This window comes from Perna viridis, chromosome 13 (genome assembly GCF_037379345.1).
Source record: "Perna viridis isolate PV_CMFRI_1.1 ecotype Kerala chromosome 13, ASM3737934v1, whole genome shotgun sequence".
Taxonomy (NCBI): domain Eukaryota; kingdom Metazoa; phylum Mollusca; class Bivalvia; order Mytilida; family Mytilidae; genus Perna; species Perna viridis.
The window spans coordinates 35,275,642-35,296,779 of NC_142457.1; the positions used below are offsets into that span (position 1 = coordinate 35,275,642).

Here is a 21,138-nt window from a genome sequence, read left to right on the forward strand (position 1 = left end):
TGACATCTTTCATATGACAGATATTTTTTTTTTTTGGTGTCTTGTATATTGTTGGTGAGTTGACATTCATGTGAATACCAATTATAGGGTTTGTCCTAAGTTCCGTTTGCAGTTTCTTCCACGAGTTCTAATTAGTCTTCAATTGGTCTAATGATGATGTTTATGATTGAACTTCATTGATATCTCGGCAAATAAAGTATGAGCTAAATTGGTTATACGATAGTTGCATATGAAAAAGAAATGCTCTCAGCTGCGCCTCGAGGATTATCTTCCATATACCATAATCAACTATGGTAAATCTGTGAATGCCCCTTTTGGTGTAGTTACCCTTCATTCCTGATTTGGAGTTTAACCAGCCAGTTGTAATAAAGTATTTTCATTCACAGACCTTTGCATATTTTCAGGTTAGTAAATTTTATTTTCCTTTTTAAGTGCAAGACTTAATTAAAGAGGCTTCTCGGTTGCATTTTTGCAATGCGTGCAACTCAATTATATTTTTGTTATTTTGTTTGCAATTGGGTAACTTATTCTCGGAAGCAAATTAAAAGGGTCGTAAAGGCAGTTGCCCCTCAACTTTTTTGTGAAGTATTTTATTTTTGTTTAAAGTGATGAATTTTGGTAATGTAGAATTCATTTGTAATCTTTAAGTTTTGTTATTTAATTCGAGTCATTTGTTGAGTACCTTTACAATAGATTAGCGTCTTTTAAAATGGTTAGCAAGGGAGATAACTCATATTTACTCATAACGCAACATGAACTTATAGTTTTGTTTGCAACGCTTTCCTAAGTTTAGACAATTTATTAGGAAGGTAAGTGTTAGAACTTTATTATTGAAAGCCTTTAACGCACAGTTTTCATGTTTGCTAAGTAACAAAGCACCAACAGATAATTTGTTGTTTTCCTAAATCTCCAAATGTTATATTCTAACTTTTCCCCATTTCATATTATTACTACGCATAATTTACTGTATTTTGTAAATAATGTTTTGTTCACGGGTTCAATTTCGTTACTTTTGACCTTCTTTGCTACCTTTCATAGGAACTTATATTTATTTTAATTTAGTTGAAGAGTTGTCTCCACTTGAGACGCCAAAAGTTAATTTTGATGCTAATGTCTAGTAGGATCCATTTATAGATTTAAAGCAAATGATTTATGGTGTTATAGTGTATTATATTTGATTAATATGACATCTGAAAATATTTTTTACCATTACTGTTTTTGCCTAGCTCCTCGCTTCGCCCCAACAGGTACCAGTATCGTATTGCATATCCCTGAGCGGGTGTGCGTCAAAACATGGATGCCATCAAAATATAGTGCATTTTCTTTTTGCCTCTCTACAAACTAATGTTTTGTCAAAAGACATGAACAATGACTTAAAAACTAGAGCAAACATCACACTGTAAGATGAAGAACTTTTTTAAAAGAAAATCTAACATAATATCATAAAAATGTTCCACTGAAAAGGTTGGTTTGGTGAGTGCAAAACGAAAGTGAAAGTAGGGAAAATGGCTATTTATAGTTCAAGACCACTTTTCTGTCCAATCTTCGTGGACTCACCCTATTTTCTTTGCGGGAAATTATTTTTTCACATGTCCTTAGAAATGCTACATAAGTGAAAGTTTTATTGAATCAATTTACATATTTTTTAAAAAATCCTAAAAATATGCACTTCACTATAGAAGTCTATGGGAAAATTAATACGATACTGAGACCAACATTCTTCACTTAGTTATTGTTCTTTATTTCTTGTAATATCTAGCCAAATTTGTTAGCACCACCTGGTGGGTAGCATTATTTTCGTGTATGACTACAATTCCGGCATTTTTTTTTTCAAGAAGAAATTATCCGTTTTGCATCTGAGGTTATTTTTTAGTGTAGCGGAAATGGCAAATTAGTTCCAATTGCTCTCCTTGTCTGCCCGAAATTTACACGCCCAAAAAATGTCAACCAACCAAGACTTGAACAGTGTGTCAATTAGAATGTACGCTGATTAATTAACATATCCTTTTATAGCATTAAGATAATTACCAGTCATTATTTATACAGCGGACAAACTCATAGCACAGTAACTGCCAAAGGGACAGCACTTGTTTTGATGATTATTAAAACCACTATTAGTACATATTTGAACCTCTGGCAGATTTGGAATGTAGGGGTCAGAAGTTTAAATCCCATTTTTGTTGGAAGATTTTTAAATTTTTTTTTGCAAAAATAAAAAAAAAGAATAAAGATTAATCAGCGAGTCAACTATATATATATCTCATTTTGGAATTGGATACTGTCCTTCACGACTAATTATATAATATTGTATAGACAGTTGTTAATGACATTTTTTATTATGTTTTGTACCTCAGATCAGCAATTCTTAGCCTTGTACCCATTATTCTGGAACCAGTTTTTCGAAATCTCTGGATCCGCTCATGAAATCATACAATATTTTTTTTTGTTTGTTTGACAAAGGCCAAAGCTGATTCTTTGATAAATAATCATATCCTTATTCTGCATGAGTGAGAGCAACTAATATTTCGATAATTGCTGAGTGTAATTCTTTAAAACAGTAGCACAAACACGCCCTGTGTGTAACCTGAAAAGCCTGTCTAAGTACAACTAAGCACACCCATTGAGTGTTTTTGGGGGTTACAGTTAAGGAAGAGACAGTTAAAGGAATAAATTATTACTAGTATATTATTTCCATGTACTTGTATAAGGATTAATGAAATAAATAATAATTTAAATAAATATCCACTAAATCTAACACGATCAACTCATTCAAGTATATGGTATTGGAATATCCCCCCACCCCCAGGATAAACTTCTGGGACGTAATATACATGTTCTCCCACTGAATCCACTAATAGCGTTCAGAAGTTTTCTTTTACATTAATAGTGAAATGGTATTACCAATATTACAGGTAGTGAATGTGTGTACCACCCATGCATATTTACAATGTACATACATGTATAAACATCTCTCCTTTAAAGCCGAAATCTGGGTTTGTGTGTGTGGAGGTGGGGGTAAAATGCTGAAATAAGGCAGGGCATTGGGAGTTCAAATTCTAAGACAGTCAGTGGGCAGATTGAAAATTATATAGTATCATCATTTTTGTAGGCAGTGTGTCATTGAACAGTCCCTGTGTATACAATGAACGGTCCTTTTGTAAACAATGGATGGTCCATATGTATACATGCCACTCCTTGTTCTTAACTATTTTTCGGTTTGGTTTGTTTTGTTTTGTTTTGTTTGGGGGGGATTTTCCAACGCAGTCGGTGTTGCTGTGCTTTTTACCCTTTGAGCTTAAGGACGCTCTTCTATGGAAACGCAAGTCACCTGATCGCAGTTCTTTTTCCCAAATTGGCCAAATACTGTTAACTTAGTGGGGTTCGAAAAGAAAATTGAAATTGCGTGCCATGCGTTATTTCCTGATGAAAGTTATAAGTAAAAAGAACAATTTTTTCCTGTGTACTTGTTTAATCTTAATACAATACTGGACCCACTTGGGTTTAATCAAGTTCCAAATATTTCGAGAAATAGTTGTCTATTGCGGAAACCATTGTTACTTTAAATTGTATTTCAAATAACATAACATAATATTAAAAATGACTTACATGTATCTGCCAAATTGAATAAGTTTCCTAACATGATTTTTGTCCTGTAATTCTTGCATCTGTTATCCCTTTAGGGATTCAGTGCTGAAGATATGTTTTTGTTTTAACCACCACCAATTGTGGTTAAAATAAAAAAAAAAGTATCTCCAGCACTGAATCTTAAAGGGATTATTGCATCTGGAGATTGGCTAAACTCTCCAGGCAAGGAGTGTCTGTTCTAAGTCCATTTTTTTTCAAGACGTGTCTACACTGAAGACAGAATATTGAAATATTGAATAATGTGATAATTTATTTATACCAATAAATGGGCTGGTTCACTCCAGTTTAAGTCAAAAACCAGAATACTCCGGTTCCATGATATGTTTGTTGTTCCCGTAACCAGAGCGGGCTTTAATTGAGACATTTGACTTCCGCTATTTTGTAAAAAAAATATTATAGAAGTTGATTATATTAAAGCATAATTTTGATATTCATAATATTGGTAAGTTGTGTAAGAAGGCATCTCAGGATCAGCTAAATATACTAAAACGCTTTGGTCCAGTTTTAAATAGTCTCACAAAACTCACCGTAAGTCACACTTTTTGGGCTCTTTGTCAGATTCATGATGCATCTTATCAAAGAAATGAGATTGAAACACAAATTTATGGGTTTAAATTCGAAGTTTCTTAAGTTTGGGTTTTGGGAGAAATTTGACCTGCTTAATCGTGTTGATGACACAGGTATTTGAGGACATGTCCCTCTTGGTGTGTATCCCCTTTTTTTTCTGACAGACTTTTCACATATTTTTTGGCTTTTTCCCTTTTTCTATACAATATGGGTCAATACAATGCACATCTAGTTACCGATGTATCGGCAGGTCCCTACATGTACATTTTTTTTTGTATATCAGAGCCTCTGGGGCACTCATATAGGGACCTGTCCTCACGTGTCTGTGGTTTGCGGGACAAATAAATATGATTAAATCGTGTAAGTTCGCACGTATGACCATTTTCGATACTTTTACTCTATTAATTAAATGATTCTTGTGAAAATAGTACAGTAAGGTCAAGAGTCCAGCTCTAGAAACTAAATGACCAAGTTTGACTAGGTGAGCGATAAAGTTTGCCAGTACAGGTATGATAACACAGTTTATTCGTAGTGCATTTATGACAAAATTAGGAAGAAACACACTATATTCGTATACAACGAAAAGTCTTGGGGGAATTAAGTGTGATCCCTTACCTTTTAGATCGGCTTGTTCAGAAACTCAAATAAATACTTCATTTGTGTAAAGCTCATCAATTTTTTAGTCTAACTGCAAAGTTTTACGGAAATTTGTTTAAAAAAAAAAAGATTTATGCAAATTTTATATCCATGGTGTACATGTATGTTGTGACTTCAACTTTGTGCAGATTGGATAAAGAAGTGTCCTCTAAATGGCCTCAATTCAAATATTTGAAGATTTACTCTGTCGTTTTTTTTTTCTTTATTTCCATTGCATCGCATGTTTCTGAAGTACAAAACACCAGCTAGTCAGGTTTCCATCTGATTTAAGACAAAAATATGTGTTTTAATACATGATACTGCAGTATTAGAGCATTTTCACTTAGTACAGGTGTACATATATAAAAACTCATTGTTAGAAGCTAAAAGTAAATGAATGAACCCAAACTTGCTTCTGAAGTGCTCCAGACACATTAAATGTACTTTAAAAATAACAGAGGCTGTCTTTTAGGTTAAACTATCAGATGATGTAATTTAAATCAATCCAAGACCAGGGCTGTTAAATTGCGAGTTTTGGCAAATATGATATTTATACTCAGATTTCATCCCTACAGCCAAAAAAAATAGTGAACAGATATTTTAAAATGCATTTTTTGATGCTTATGTGGTACATGTGAACTCAACTGGATTTTTCTTTTTCATATCAGGTCAGGTTTTGTTCTACTTTGAGGCTCTTTATTGTAAGACCGGCTCCAAAATAACTGTTTTTTTGTCAACTTGGTAGGGGCTTAAGTGGCATATTTATCCAAAATATATGTAAAAGAATGGGAAATCATGCTTTTTTTACATTTTCAAGACATTTCTCTATCAAATTTGTTTTCAGAATTGCAGACCAATGCAGTACAGAGTTGTGCATGTATTACAAGAGGTTGCAACAACTGACAAAAACTGTTATTTTACCAAATGACCTTTCCCATCAAAAACAAGTTCTAAATGTTCAAATTGTTACCTATACCCTTTCCACTGATTATGAATGGTGTTTATTTGCTGTTATTATGACACTGTGTGTGCAGAAACTCATAATGAGACAATAATTAGCTCATTTGCCCAATTTTACCATGATGCCATAAGCAATTAAGAGATTTACATTGAAAATTCCATAGAAACCCATTTAGATATGGACAAAATGAAAATATTTTTTTTTTTGTTTTTAGCCACATTTCAATTTTATTCCGTTAATTCTCAGAAATAACCCCCCAAAACATATGTCCTAAATTTTGACTTTGTTCCACAGGACCAAATAAAAATTTTCACATGAAATTACAGAATGAAAAAAAAATCCCTTGTACATGTATATTTGATCCTTGCCCCACATATCTGTTGCAAATACTATTAAAGATGTAAAGTTCAGGACAGCAAAAAACATTGGAAGAAACACACTAAAAAAAAACCTCTATTCTGATTCAACTTTTTGGAGGATTTTTTAAAGTACACAAGCCTTTATGTTGTTTGGTCAGCTCTGAAATTAAGAAAATACATGAATTTCTTTTTTATTTTATGAAAAAATCAATAAAACATGCAATCATAAAGAGTCATCTTGAATAAACTGTACATGTACTGCAGAATTACCTCCCTTTACAGTATAAATTTAATTTTCTGATTTTTGAGGTATTTGCTATAATATCTTAACTTATTTTTGTTGAAATCAGTTTTCTATGTATTTTATTACCTTTTGCTGTAAGAAAATTGTATTTAGAAGGGATTTTTGACTCTCCTTGGATTTATGCCTCTGAAAATGTCATTAATCAGGGGCGGATCCAGGATTTGAGTTTAAGGGGGTGGGCATTAATTGAATTTAATGTCGTGCAAAGCTAGGCAAAACAAATTATGGAGTGAAACTTCTGGTGAAAATGTTCAGTAAATAAGATCTATTTTTGGTGCAAATTTCAGAAAAATGTGTTTATTTTTTATGGATTGGTATCCCCTGAGTTGAATATGGCAATAATTTCAATACTGAACAGATTAGTGATTCAGTCTGTTTGTCACACGTTAGGTTTGGAGGTAGCTGTTATATCTTGGGTTGATTAGTAAAGTGTATATAGTGATCTCATGTCTGTCTGTCTGTCACACATTAGTTTTGGCAGTGTTTGTTTACCTCTACTTGATAGTCAAGTGAATGTAGTGATGTCATGTTAGTCTTGTCTGTCTGTTAGGTTTTTAGATATTTTGTATACTTGTGGTAAATTAGTCAAGTGTATAAAATGATTTCATGTCAGTCTGTCTTTAGCATGTTAGGTTTGAAACTAGTTTTTTTATACCTCTGGTAAATTAGTCAAGTGTTTAAAGTGATCTCGTGTCTGTCTGTCTGTACCTTGATAGGTTTTGAGGTAGTTTTTCATACCTCTAGTAAATTAGTTAAGTAAATAAAGTGATGTCATGTCAGTCTGTCTGTCTGTCTGTTAGGTTTTTAGGTATTTTATATACCTGTGGTAAATTAGTCAAGTGTATAAAGTGATCTCTTGTCTGGCTGTCTGTAGCATATTAGGTTTTGAGCTAGTTTTTTATACCTCTGGTAAATTAGTCAAGTGTATTAAGTGATCTTGTGTCTGTCTGTCTGTAGCATGTTGATTTGAAGGTAGTTTTCTTATACCTCTGGTAAATTAGCCAGGTGTATAAAGTGTCAGTCTGTCTGTCTGTCTGTCAGTTAGGTTTTTATTTTAGGTATTTTATATACCTGTGGTAAATTAGTCAAGTGTATAAAGTGATCTTGTATCTGTCTGTCTGTAGCATGTTATGTTTGGAGCTAGTTATTTTATACCTCTGGTAAATTAGTTAAGTGTATTAAGTGATCTCGTGTCTGTCTGTAGCATGTTAGGTTTGGAGGTAGTTTTTTTATACTTCTGGTAAATAAGTCAAGTGTATTAAGTGATCTCCTTTCTGTCTCTCTGTCTGTCTGTCTGTAGCATGTTAGGTTTGGTGGTAGGTATTTTATACTTCTGGTAAATTAGTCAAGTGTATTAAGTGATCTCATGTCTGTCTGTCTGTCTGTCTGTCTGTCAGTCTGTTAGGTTTTTAGGTATTTTATATACCTGTGGTAAATTAGTCAAGTGTATAAAGTAACCTTTTGTCTGGCTGTCTGGAGCATATTGGGTTTGGAGCTAGTTTTTTATACTTCTGGTAAATTAGTCAAGTGTATTAAGTGATCTCGTGTCTGTCTGTCTGTAGCATGTTGATTTGGAGGTAGTTTTTTTTTACCTCTTGTAAATTAGCCAGGTGTATATATTGATGTCATGTCAGTCTGTCTGTAGCTTTATTGGTTTGGAGGTAGTTTTTTGTTCTACCTCTGGTAAATTAGTCAGGTGTATAAAGTGATGTCATGTCAGTCTGTTTGTCTGTTAGGTTTTTGGGTATTTTCTATATATATGTGGTAAATTAGTCAAGTGTATAAAGTGATCTCTTGTCTGTTGGTCTGTCTGTAGTATGTTAGGCTTGTAGGTAGTTTTTATACCTCTGGTTACTTAGTCAAGTGTATAAAGTGGTCAAGGTGTCAGTCTAACTGTCTGATTAGTATAGCCTGAAGTGTATATAGTGATTTCATGTCTGTCTGTCTGTCTGTCTGTCTGTATCATGTTTGCTTGGGATGTAGTTTTTATATACCTCTGATTAATTAGTCAAGTGTATAACGTTGTCAAGGTGCCAGTCTAACTGTTTGATTAGTCAAGCCTAAAGTTTACATGTATATTGTGGTTTCATGTCTGTCTGTTACGTGTTAGGTTGGAGGTAGTTTATTAACCTCAGGTTAATTAGTCAAGTGTATAAAGTGGTCTGGGTATCAGTCTTTCTGTCTGTTAGGACAGGTTTGGTTTAAAAATAAAATCCATGAGATAAATAGTTGCATATTTTGTGCTTGTAAGTACAACATTTTTTTCGGTTCTATTTTCAGGTCTGGTGTCTCTCCAGTGGCATAGAAGTATGTGTCGGAAGAAATTGTCTGCTTTCATCTCAATTGTTCCATGTTCATCTTGACTGAGTAAATATCATCTTCCAGTACTATGTACTTGGGGCTGTTTGAGATGATGGCATTTCATCATCATCTATGGATTCAGCAACTGAGGACCTACCACAAATATTTTTTGCCTTCATCTTGGAGAATGGATTTAGACTCTCATTTGTACAAACCAGCCTGACTTCTTGAGTGCTCCAGAATGTATCTAGACCCTTCCTTTCTACTAACTACCCTGACCCTCTTTTTGGGTGGAGTATAACCAGTTGGGATCATCATGATAAACTTCTGATGTTCAACTATCTTTTTTATCAGAGTAAATTGAAGGTGATTTATGCTCTCCAGATTTGTAGGGTTTATGCTATTTGATATGAAAATTGACATTTTAATCCACGTTTTACACAAAAACTGTGTTATTTACTAACTGTTACTGTCTGTATCATCAAAACTTTCAGCTGTTGGTCCAAACAGTCAATTGCAGTAATTGTTTTATAAGAATGCAACTTAAATTCTCAGACTTTTCACTAACCCGAATCAATTTTTACTAGCCTCAGGTTTTGGGCAAATGAGGAAAAGCACAGACTGAACTAACAAAGGAAAGTCACTATATTTATTTATCTATGTATGTTTTTTTGTATGAATTACATACTGTGAAACTTGTCTAAACCTACATCCTTCAAATTTAAATTGGCTCCTCTAAGACTTGTATAGGTTGTTGGTTTTCTAAGGTTCCAAAATCTACATTTACACTGATATAAAAATCTTCAACAAAGTGTCTGATTTAGACAGAATTCACTTTATCAAATATCTAAATTTTGAGCTGCGCTTTTTGTTTCAAATCAAGTTTTTAATTATTTTTTGATTATCTCCCTCAGACCAATATTTTTTAGCTTCTCTTTAATTTTATTTTTTATCAGATTGTTATTTGAGGCTTTACATTACAAGCCAATGTAAAGTGAAGTCCCACACAATATCCAGTTGAGGCAGCACTGACCATATTTTACTGAAAGGAGGAAGGAGGGGATGGGGGGCTGAAATTAATAATTTGGAGAATGAAAATCAAAATCCACCACAAAAAATGTTTTTACTAATGCACCCCAATTTTTAATATTGCCTTTGTTATCAGCCTGAGATATTGGTATCGGTGAGTTATAAGGTACCATTTCAATCAAGGGTTGATCGCAAGGGCAATCAGAGGTCCTCAGCTTTTCTACTTACAAACCTCAGAGGCACTAGCTCCTCGCTTCACCCCAAAATTATTGAGAGTTATTGTGTATTAATTTCTGGTGATATATAACCAAAATTTTCAGCGCCTCCCGGTGGATAGTCGTATATGACTACAACTCTGGAATTATTTTTTATTTTTAACTCGTTATAAAATCAAACCACCCTACTTTGTAGGAAGCTGGCATCATATGAAGATGTACATGAAGAAATATGGTTACTGTCAGGGAGACTACAAAGGGAGATAATCCAAATCGAGTATGTTTCATGTTTATAAATCATAAGTGCATCTTCTCTAACAATGAAAGGGATTTTGATGAAACTTTATAGAAAGGTTTGCAACCTTTATAGAAAGGTTTGCAACATGTTTAGATGTGCATGAAGTAATATAATTACTGCCAAGGGGAGATAATTGAACTCAAGTGCTGCAATAATAAAATCTCAGAAGGGCAACTCCTCCTAAACCGCCTGACTGATTTTGATAAAACTTCATAGGAAAGTAAGGCATTATATATAAACGTGCATGCAGGAATAAGGTTACAATCAGGGGACTGCAAAATGAGAAAGTTGGGGGAGTCTGGCTTGGTTTGTTATCAAAAAAATAAGTTTATTCCAAATTTATGCCAAAATTTTGTTCTCCGTCATACGATTAAAAAATATGATTCAATATTGCCACCATCCCTAAACAATGTGAGTTATAATTCAAATAAGACTTTTAACTCCGGCTGTTGCTGAAAAAATAAATTATTTTTGCATGTGGGCAATCCAAGCCTTTCTTTTGAGATGGGGTATGCCACCTTGATGTACAATTTGTAAGATCCATTCATCTTTACTCAAGCTATTATCTGCAAAACAGGAAAAGATTTGTTTCTGGCCCCTCATTCACAATCAGTTCAAGTTAAAAACCCCAAAATCAATACTGGACTTTCATTTGTGATTTAATTTCCTTAAGGTCTATATACTTATACTCAAGTCATCAACATGAAATATCTACGACGACAGTGACGAAACTGACGACAGAGTGACACCATTATAGGACTGCAGATTTGTTTTAACCTATCTGGATCCACACCTGTTAGAATCTTAATATGTTTTTTGTTTGTTCATTTCTGTAATTTGTATAAATTTTGTGAATGCTTTATTTATGGTGTCAGTGGGAAGAGATTGACTGATTGATTTATTTACTGATTGATAACAGTTAATTATCTGTGTGAAAGCCAAGCAAAGATAATGTGGCATCATACCAAAATAGAGGTATAATTAAGTAATTGTCATATCGACTTTAAAACTTAAATTTCTTTTGCACTAAAATTACTTACAAAAAATTAAGTGGTAAATGTTGTTATAATATTGTAATAAAGTCTACAAAAACAAAACAAAAAAATCAAATAAAAAAAAACAATAAAAAATAAAACAACTACATGTAAGTCCCCAAAATGATAAAATCTTGATTAAAAGTTTTGTTTGTTACAATCATCAACTCCTACTAATGATGACTGATGGATAGCATTGACATGGTTTGGAGGCAAAATGGATTGTCTCCCTTAGAACTACAATGTCCATTACAATGTACTTAAAAATTACTTACATGTAGAATTTAAATTAATGGATTGTATCTCTTTTTGAACTTAATATATAAGTGTAAGTTTTTGTAAGAATCAGGCAAAATGGTTGTAAAAACCCCACCAATCTGACAATTTAATTTATGCTAGGATACTTTCTCTATATCATACCATAATTTGATCTTTGCATCTCTGGATTTGTCCAGAAATTTTTTCAAGAGAATGTTAGAAAAATGAAATTTTTGACAGAATTTGCTGCCCTTGAATTCTTCATTTTATGTGCATTTCAATGTGATTATACCTCGTGTTATCAAAATGATATGAAAAATTTTTACTTTTTTTCTTTGAATTTAGAGCAAATACATGTAGTCAAATTACACTAGCAAAACTGTTGGTTTTTTCATACCATGGTTCAACAACTGCCAAATTCTTACAGAGACTGACACTCATTACATACATTGCATAATTCTAAGAGAGATATCTCAATAATAAAAATAACAATTCTTTACATGTACTAAAAAAAAACCTGTAAGCAAACCTCACTTGGTGATATCCTCCTGCCGCTTTCCTACCCAAAAAACCATATACATCTAGGATACCCCTTCAATGATTAAACAATTCAGATGCAAAAACTAAATATGAGATTCAAAATAATATCAAGTAATGAATAATCTGCGGAAGTAACATCAAATTCAATTCAGCGATATCATAGAAGTTGCAGATTAGGAAAGCCCTTCTCCCCCACCACTTATCCAGATAAATTTCGCATCAGGTAACCCCAAACGTCATTCAGTTAGGAAAAAAAATAGGAAATGCACAATGGCATCATAATACATGTATAAAGAATATGTGAAAGTTCCATTAAATTCCATTCAGGGGTTTCAGGGGAGTTGAAGGACGAACAAACACCATGATCACTAAACACCTGTACTGTACTTGTATCTACAGCTTTTCAAGATATGTGGACAGCTGAAGACACAATGGATTATACATGTACATATGAAAAAACCTTAGATAGCTACATGTAAGTTCAACATATATATAAATAAATTCTCACTAGACATTGTTCATCAAAAAAAAAAATATTGGCTGAGCACATAATAGAAGACTCCATGAATTGTTAAAGTCTCTAGAAAATATCCAATGTTTAAAATGTCCATGTTGACTGCGTCCTTATGATGCATTCATATTCCACAGGCTATATTGAAATGTGTCACAACTTCTAAATAGAAGGTTTGTCGTTGATCATGTTAATATCCACATCGATCATGATCAATCATGATGGCCTCGTCCACATTGAAAAATCCAAATTCACCAAGTGTTTAAAATCCACTTCCACTGAGCCTTGTTCTTCTTGATAAATTAACATTGTCTTAGTCTATCATGAGAAAAATTCCAAATCATTCAACCATTAAAATACATGTACATGTACAATGTAATTTGAAATGGCAAGGCCTTAAAAAGTGTTACTACCGGTAGAAAAATACTAACTAGGTGTATTCATCACAGTAAAAAGCTTCACCGGCCTTGTTCATCATTTCACTTGAGTTTTCCTATTAAATTAACCTTCATTAGATCTGAACTAATTTAAGATAATTATAAAATTTAAGTGTTAACCTAAGGCCAAAAAATGTATGTTTACAGTCATCCAATCGACCATCATTTTATTGCTGTGACCCTAACTTTTTTATTGGCAATTTTCTGAAATTCTGGAAATTCTTTTCCGTCACCGGTACTGGTATTTATCGTGTTAAACAACAATGGTGGCCTCCAGTGCCAGCACTGTCAGCAATTGTACACCCCCCCCCAAAAAAAAAAAAACAAAAACAAAAACAAAAACAAAACAAAATAAACATGTGACGGTAAACACACATACTTTCATTTTGGCCTAAGCACAGTGGCAGATTCAGGGAATTGGGCCCCGCCCCTCCCCCCATTTGAATGAAATTTCTAATTTCTATATTTGGGCTTCAATGAGCAAATACTAGCCAAAATCACAATGGGAACCCCCCCCCCCCCCAATCCCCCATTTCATAATTTATCTATCCCATTTTGCAAGTACATGAACATGACATAACAGAAAACAATACACACATACTTATATTTACAAGTGACAAAAAAGATAAACAAATAATGTAAATAATTCCACGTGAACATGACATGTACATGTATGTATTGAAGTAATTTACATGTACATAATATATAATATAATATAATATAATATAATATAATATAATAATATATAATAATTTCCAAACAATCATTCATTATACTAAATAAACAAATTTTGTATAATTTTTAAAAGATTTTAATCAAGTTAATTATTACATTTATGTGAATAAAAAAGTAAAAAGTTCTGTTATTAAAGATTATTAACTAAGTCAGTAAATTAAAACATGTTTGTGACAAAAACTTCTTACAAAAAAAAAAGAAAAATTTCTGATATTGTTATTAAAGATTTCTGATAAATTAAATCATTATAAATTAAACATATTTTATTTACCTTTAAATCTGAATTTGTTTATGTCACACAGAGTTTTTATTCCAAAAATTGTGTCGTCTGCTGTGATGTTTTTATTCATTTCTATGTCTGTATTATCCATGGCTCCTTTTTCAGATAATTTGTGTAAGATTTCTTCTGATTCTTGAACTTCTCTCTCTATTTGTTTTGTTGCAATGAATGTTTCGAAATTTGATGCATGGTTCTTAATGAGTTCTTCCTGTTCCAATAATTCACCAAGTTTTCTTTTATTTGATTCCAGGATTTTTCTGGTGGCTTTGATTTCATTTATATTTTCATTTACAACTGACTCTAACTCTGATAGTGTTTTGTTTTCTAGTTTCTTAATTTGATCAATAAGACTTTGTGTTCTTTTTTTCACCTCTGTTGATAGTTTTTCCTTCTTTTTCTGTAGTTTTTTCACATTTTCTTCCCTATCAATGATTGCATTCAAGACAGCTTGATGAGTTGTCATTATATTTGTCCATAAATCTTCAAAAACTGCTGATGATTTTACATTGTGGATCACATCATCTATGTGTAAAGTTTCTTCACATTTTTTATGAGATTCCAGCAAACATTTATGACAGATAGCACAATCATGAGACCTACAGTAAAATTGATATTTTTGTTTGTGTTCTTTGCAGTCGAGTTGAATTTTGTGGATAAAAGATGGTAATTTTAGGTAATCTTCATAAGGTATGGTGCTGTGGTCCCTGATTGCTTTTCGTACTCTGTGGTGCTCACTACATGTTGAACAGAGGGATTCCTCACATTGTGGACCCATACTTCAGGAGTGCTGGTCTTTTCTAGTAACAGACAGAAGCTGCAGCTTTCAGATGTCATAATTCTGTAATATAAACAGAGAATTAGATATTTAGATTAATACTCAAGGAGAAAACTCTAAAACGTCAGTTTCACAGATTTGAGTTTTAATAACTTTCGAACGAGTTTAGACCTTATAAAACTAATTCTTAATGATGGCCCTAAATTATATATAAAAATCGTAGGTCTTAAAAAAAGTTTTGAAATTAACAGTCTGTGTGTGACAAATCATTGTATTAATATTAACTTACAGACATGAACCGTAGTCAGGGATACAAGTTAGCGGGGGTCCCAGACCTGTCAGATTGACGCAATCGGTCTGTCAACGATGGGTGCTCTCAGGTCTCACTAATTAGAGACAAGAGGTGACAAGAAAAGTATAAAAAAAAATAGGAAACGCGACAAGAAGCAGTGAAATAGAAGTTCATTTTTTTTTCATTAAAAGGAGAGAGAAAAAAAAACATCAATATCGATAAAAGTATGACAGTTGAATAAAATATTTCAACAAAAAAAAATGGAATGGTAAATAGGTTGTTTGAATTTTTTTTTTCAATAGATAAAAGTACCAGGGACATTTTTTTTAATTAAAAAAAATAATAGAAAAAAAAATGATAAATTGAATAAGGCAACAGTCTTTACCATATAGATTTCCAACATATCTGACAGAAACCTAAATTTGACACTTACTCCTACATAAATCAACAACTTCCAAAATGTCTGTCTCATCGACAACTGACCCAAAATTTGGCCTTTTTCTCTTTAGTCAAAAACTTCCTAAATTTCTGTCAACCAAACGATATTTTTTTATATAATGACTGAAGTAAACATAGTTTAAGAGTTAAAAGTTATTTCAAACAGGCATAATTGAAAAAAATGGCAGGATATTATTTGTATTAAACTAAATGCAAGCTTGTTATCAACATGAGAATAATAAATAACAAACCTGTTTGTATGAACAATTAAATTTCATTGCTATTTACAAGATGATCCAAAGATTGTTGCGTGACAACCAACTATTTACAAAAAATGTATTACCCTAATTCCATCCACGTGCCACATCAATACAGATGATATATTACCTTATGTAAGTACAATCTGTGTTCATTCACCTTGAGTGGTCGAGTTATACACCTTCCTTATATCAATGACCTGGCAAGTACAATCTGTGTTCATTCACGTGGAGTGGTCGAGTTACACACCTTTCTTGTATCAATGACCTGGCAAAAAATGGAACACACACTGTCATATATTCACTATATAACTTTTTTTCTAAATAATACAGAATATTTTCAACTTATTCAATTTTTCATATTTTTTCATCAGATACTGATAGTATTTTGTTTGATTATAAAAAAAAATAATTTAGTTCTTCTAAAAAAACGAATATTGCCGTATCCATTGATCTATCAATAGAGAACAAAACCCTTTTCCTTTACTCTTACCTCTGAATATTGTTTTCCAAATCATTATCTTTTGGCACTTTTTTTTCAATTGTCATACAACATTTTATAAGTTTGCATATTTTATCGACACATTTAGACATCAAAATAAAATCTGATATGTATATGTCGAAACTGATTTTCTATTAAACATGAAATTACTATTATCAAAAATAAAAACTTTTTTTAACAAGAGAAATTAATTTTTTAACTGAAGAAAATGAATTTTTAATATTAAAAATCCAATTTCTAAAATTAAAAAATCAATTTCTAATATCAAAAAATCGATTTCTAATTTCAGAATATGATCTTTAATATAAAAAAATTCTACAATCATTTTTAATATTAAAAATCCATTTTCTAATATTCAAAAATGATCTTTTAATATATAAAATCATTTTCTAATATTAGAAATCCGATTTCTAATTTGAAAAAAAAAAATTTCTAATATTCGAAAACCATTTTCCAATATTAGAATATAAATTTTTAATACTAAAAATCTAAATTTCATTATCACTGTGTCACTTGTACGCATTTTCAATATTAGAAATTGTATTTTTAATATTAAAAGTTGATTTTTTTTCATCATTAGAAAATGATGTATAAAAATTGTCTGCTTTTGTTTTTGAAGACGTTCGTTGCATATTACTCCATTAATTTAGGGAAATATTGAAATTAACCAATATTGTAAAGTGTCTCTCCCTGTCCTTCTACTAATGGCACACAAATTTAAAGAAAAATATAATATTATGGCTTTCTAATACATAATACATTTTTTTAAAAGTAGTATTCTAATGTCAAAGCCGGGATTGGCAGGAATAACTAAAAGATTTCGTACATTAGCACAATCACAGTGTCCAGAAGTATTTACTTAAGTAAGGTACACAAAAAACCAACCTACAATGACGAGAAATAGTTCTACTTATAAGGATTGAAATCTGACATACAGAAACTTATTTCACTTTGTGTGTCATGAGCTATATGCCCTCTCAATACATTAAAGGACAATCTGACCCAAGATTAGGATGAACCAATGTAACAAAATAGGCTCAATATCATCTAAATAATAAACAGCGCTAGTCCAGCACTGCGCCCCTCGTCCCACTCTTAGAGCTCCTCATCCCAGTTAGGTTGTTTTTGAAATTCCAGGCAAATTACTAAATATATTTCAAAGAGAGGTACTAGTTAGGACACAATTCATTTTATACAAGGAACATTTGTTCTCTCAAACATGAAATGATACTTTGAACTTGGTTTACAGAAGTACCTTATATATTCTTTTCTTTTTCATAACAACTCCTGTCATACTACTGACCAGAGTTAAAAGAAATGTTGTTTGTATTAAAGAGAAAATTTGTAGTTGTGAATAAATACTAATATGAAATTGTGTGGGAATTGTGCCCTTTTTGAACTCAGTTTCCTGAAATACACAGCTGACACATTTTTAAGTGAAGCCGGTTCAATCCTATTATACAGCTAATGGTTCCCTAATTATTTTTATTTGCATAATAAAATCATAAAAATCTCCAATCTCAAACCTATTTCTTAAAATTGGTGGGTGGGGGGTATGGCGAACTGCAGAATGTAGTACTGGGGCTAAAGTAGGCCATGCCTGAAAAAAAAAACAAAAAAAAAAAAAACTAATTGATTTTAAAGTATTTTATGATTTAAAAAGTTTTGCAAAGGATTCCTCATGATAAAGCCAATCTGCATTTTTACAATCAGTTTTCTGAAACATATATCTCTTATTGTTTCCAAGTTATAAGGGGTCGGCCATTTATGAGGGTAAAGGGAGACAGGAAAAGAAGGCCGTCTTAAAATTCTCGGTTACCACAGAATGGGTCTCCAAAAAATTAAGATAAGTTTATTTAGGGGAAGCTGTTTTCTGCCTTTTGAAGGGATCATTACAAGCTTTTGTCAATTATAAGATCAAAAAAGGGGTTAAAACTTCATCATTTTATGGAAAAAAGGGACCTTGATTTGTTTCCTACGTAGTTAGAGCTATGTTTGAAATGGAAACTATCCCCCCACCCCAATATCAGGGTCACACCCAAAAAAAAGTAGAATCGGAGTCATAAGGTTCCAAGATTAAGGTATTGAAAAACACCCTAAAAGCAGAAATTCTTTGTGCGGATATTGTTTCTAACCCAGATGTATCAATGGAACTGCAAATCCATATGTTTCAATTTGTTGAAAACTAACATGGTCTTCCTAACTTGCTCCAAGTCACAGGCAATTAATTCTATCAATGAACAGTTACTATCAAAATACAATATTGGTAATAACCGGTGTCATATGATATTTTGACCCCCACAAAATATTGACCCCTGGGATAAAATATCATCTGATATTTTAACCCCGGTGTCAATATATCGTATAAAATACTGACTCTCTGGGTTATTTTAACATACCCCTTATGATATTTTTACACCCATAGAGGGAGGTTAATCTATCACAGAAAGGGGGTTAAAATATCGCAGCAGGAGGGTAAGTTATCATAACAGGGGGTTAATTAATCGCATCAGGGGGTTAAAATGTCATAACATGGGGTTGATTTATCGCAGCAGGGGGGTTAAAATATCACAGCAGGGGGCTCATATATAGCAGCAGGGGGTTACTTTATTGCAGCAGGGGGTTAAAATATCGCAGCAGAAGGGATAATTTATCGCATCAAGGGATTAAAATATCTGCCTTTCAGCCCTTGATTAAAAAAAATGGTGGGGCAAAAACCTCCAAAAACTATCTGACCCTCTACCATTTCCTTAGGAACAATGTGTAAAAACTTTAAAAAATATCATCTGAATCTTATTCAAATAAGCTCCCATGTTGAAGCGTGTCAAAACCAAATTATGTGCCCACACTTGTCCAAAGTTCACCAAGTTGCAGGTTTTATCATTCAGCACTTAGCCAAGCTATGCATTTGCATTTTGAGATAATCTGTTACATGCAAGAAAAAACAGATACTACATTGTAATACTGGTGTATCAAAATATAACTGTTAATTCAGTTATATCAAGAGAAAATACAGGTCTCTTTAAAAAATATATTAACCCCTTGCTGCAATAAATTAACCCCCTGCTGCTATATATGAGCCCCCTGCTGTGATATTTTAACCCCCCTGCTGCGATAGCTTAAACTTATTGCTATATTTTAACCCCACGCTGCAATAAATTAACCTCCTGTTTTGATATTTAACCCCCCTGTCGCAATATTTTAACCCCTTCCTGTGATGCAATAAATTAACCCCTTATGATATTTACCCCTCTATTTTATTCAACTTGTGATTGGGGGGTCAAAATATCGCAGGGGTTAAATATCATACTGGGGGAAGGCTAATTATCATAATGGAGGTATAAATTTCGCTATGATATTTTGATGCCGGAGTCAATACTTGGCTTTTGATAGAAGCAAAGATTGTGCTTCAAGCGAACATATGTCTAGATATTGTCAGGGGCGGATCCAGGATTTGATTTTAGGGGGGCATTAATTGAATTCAATGCCATGCAAAGCAAGGCAAAAAATAATATTGGGTGAAACTTGTGGTAAAATTTTTTTGTCTTACAGATATAGGGTGGGGGCGTACGTCCGGCATGCCAGTCCTTGGATCGGAATCTGATTGTTGTCGTTCCATGCTGCGCTTGGCAAATCTCTTATTATTCTGTTTTATTTTTGTATGAAGTATATACTATGGGATATAAAGACACATTGGACGTATTATTATCAACTTCAGTAAATACCCTTATTTGTCATTTAGTTTGAATCAAGTTTATTTGGTTCTTTTCAAGCAAAGAAAGATAACTCATATTTTCAACTTCTTCTTTTTTCAAAACTGATTAGAATAAAAAAAAACTGTAGATAAATAAATATTTATAGCCCACAAATTGTAATGAAGAAATTTATATGTCCAAATGCAGTATAATGATAATGCATCATTAGTTAGACATATATATGAACTGTAACGACTGTGTATAAATGCGATCTAATGTTTATATACACTGAGCTGCACTTAAAAAATGGAATATTTATCCATCCACATTGTATAATGCGATGCTATTGAATGAAATTTTTTTGTCTTACAGATATAGGGTGGGGGTGTACGTCCGGCATGCCAGTCCTTGAATCGGCATCTGATTGTTGTCGTTCCATGCTGCGCTTGGCAAATCTCTTATTATTCTGTTTTATTTTTGTATGAAGTATATAATATTGTATAAAAGGACACAATGGACGTATTATTATCAAATACAGTAAATATCCTTATTTATCATTTAGTTTGAATCAAGTTTATTTGGATTTTTTTTCAAGCAAAGAAAGATAACTCATATTTTCAATCTTTTCTTTTTTCAAAACTGATTAGAATAAAACAAATAACTGTCTGTAGATAAATAAATATTTATAGCCTACAAATTGTAATGTAGAAAATTATTTCAAATTTATATGTCCAAATGCAGTACAATGATAATGCATCATTAGTTATAAATATATATAAACTGTAACGACTGTGAATGTGATGTAAAGTTTATATACGCCCAGCTGCACTAAAAATGAAATATTTATCTACCCACGTTGTATTAAGCGATGACAAACAAATGATAATTAAAGACAGAGACTTAAGTATACAATATGTATATTATACATCTCTGTCAAAGACTATAACCAACACAAAAAGTTTTTTTAATAATTTGAACCTTGACATAGTTTGAGCAGAAATTCATCAAATTTTGTACGAAAAATGGAGGATGATACAATGAACTCAAGTAATTCTCAAATGAGAATAGA

The 21,138-nt window shown here is 32.3% G+C and overlaps 1 protein-coding gene and 1 long non-coding RNA gene across 9 annotated transcripts in view; one reads left to right on the top strand and one right to left on the bottom strand.

Moving 5' to 3' along the window:
- The first annotated feature begins 535 nt into the window (after positions 1–535).
- On the top strand, positions 536–10,641 carry LOC148600616 (uncharacterized). The gene is made up of 2 exons (XR_015917747.1): positions 536–809; positions 10,214–10,641. It is a non-coding gene; the product is annotated as an uncharacterized LOC148600616 (long non-coding RNA).
- Positions 10,642–11,361: 720 nt separating this feature from the next.
- LOC148600617 (uncharacterized) overlaps positions 11,362–21,138 on the bottom strand; it is a 30,070-nt gene continuing 20,293 nt past the window's right edge. For 6 of the 8 annotated variants that reach the window (XM_088557517.1, XM_088557520.1, XM_088557519.1 and 3 more), the window contains exons 2-4: positions 16,003–16,140; positions 14,102–14,948; positions 11,362–12,976 (exon numbers count right to left, since the gene is read on the bottom strand). In XM_088557517.1, the coding sequence (XP_088413643.1) occupies positions 12,972–12,976; positions 14,102–14,885 (789 nt within the window). In that variant the 5' untranslated portion in view covers positions 14,886–14,948; positions 16,003–16,140 and the 3' untranslated portion in view covers positions 11,362–12,971. Of the gene's footprint in view, positions 12,977–14,101; positions 14,949–15,174; positions 15,277–16,002; positions 16,141–19,924; positions 20,147–21,138 lie in introns of those variants that run through there. The other 2 variants (XM_088557521.1, XM_088557523.1) reach the window with 2 other exon arrangements.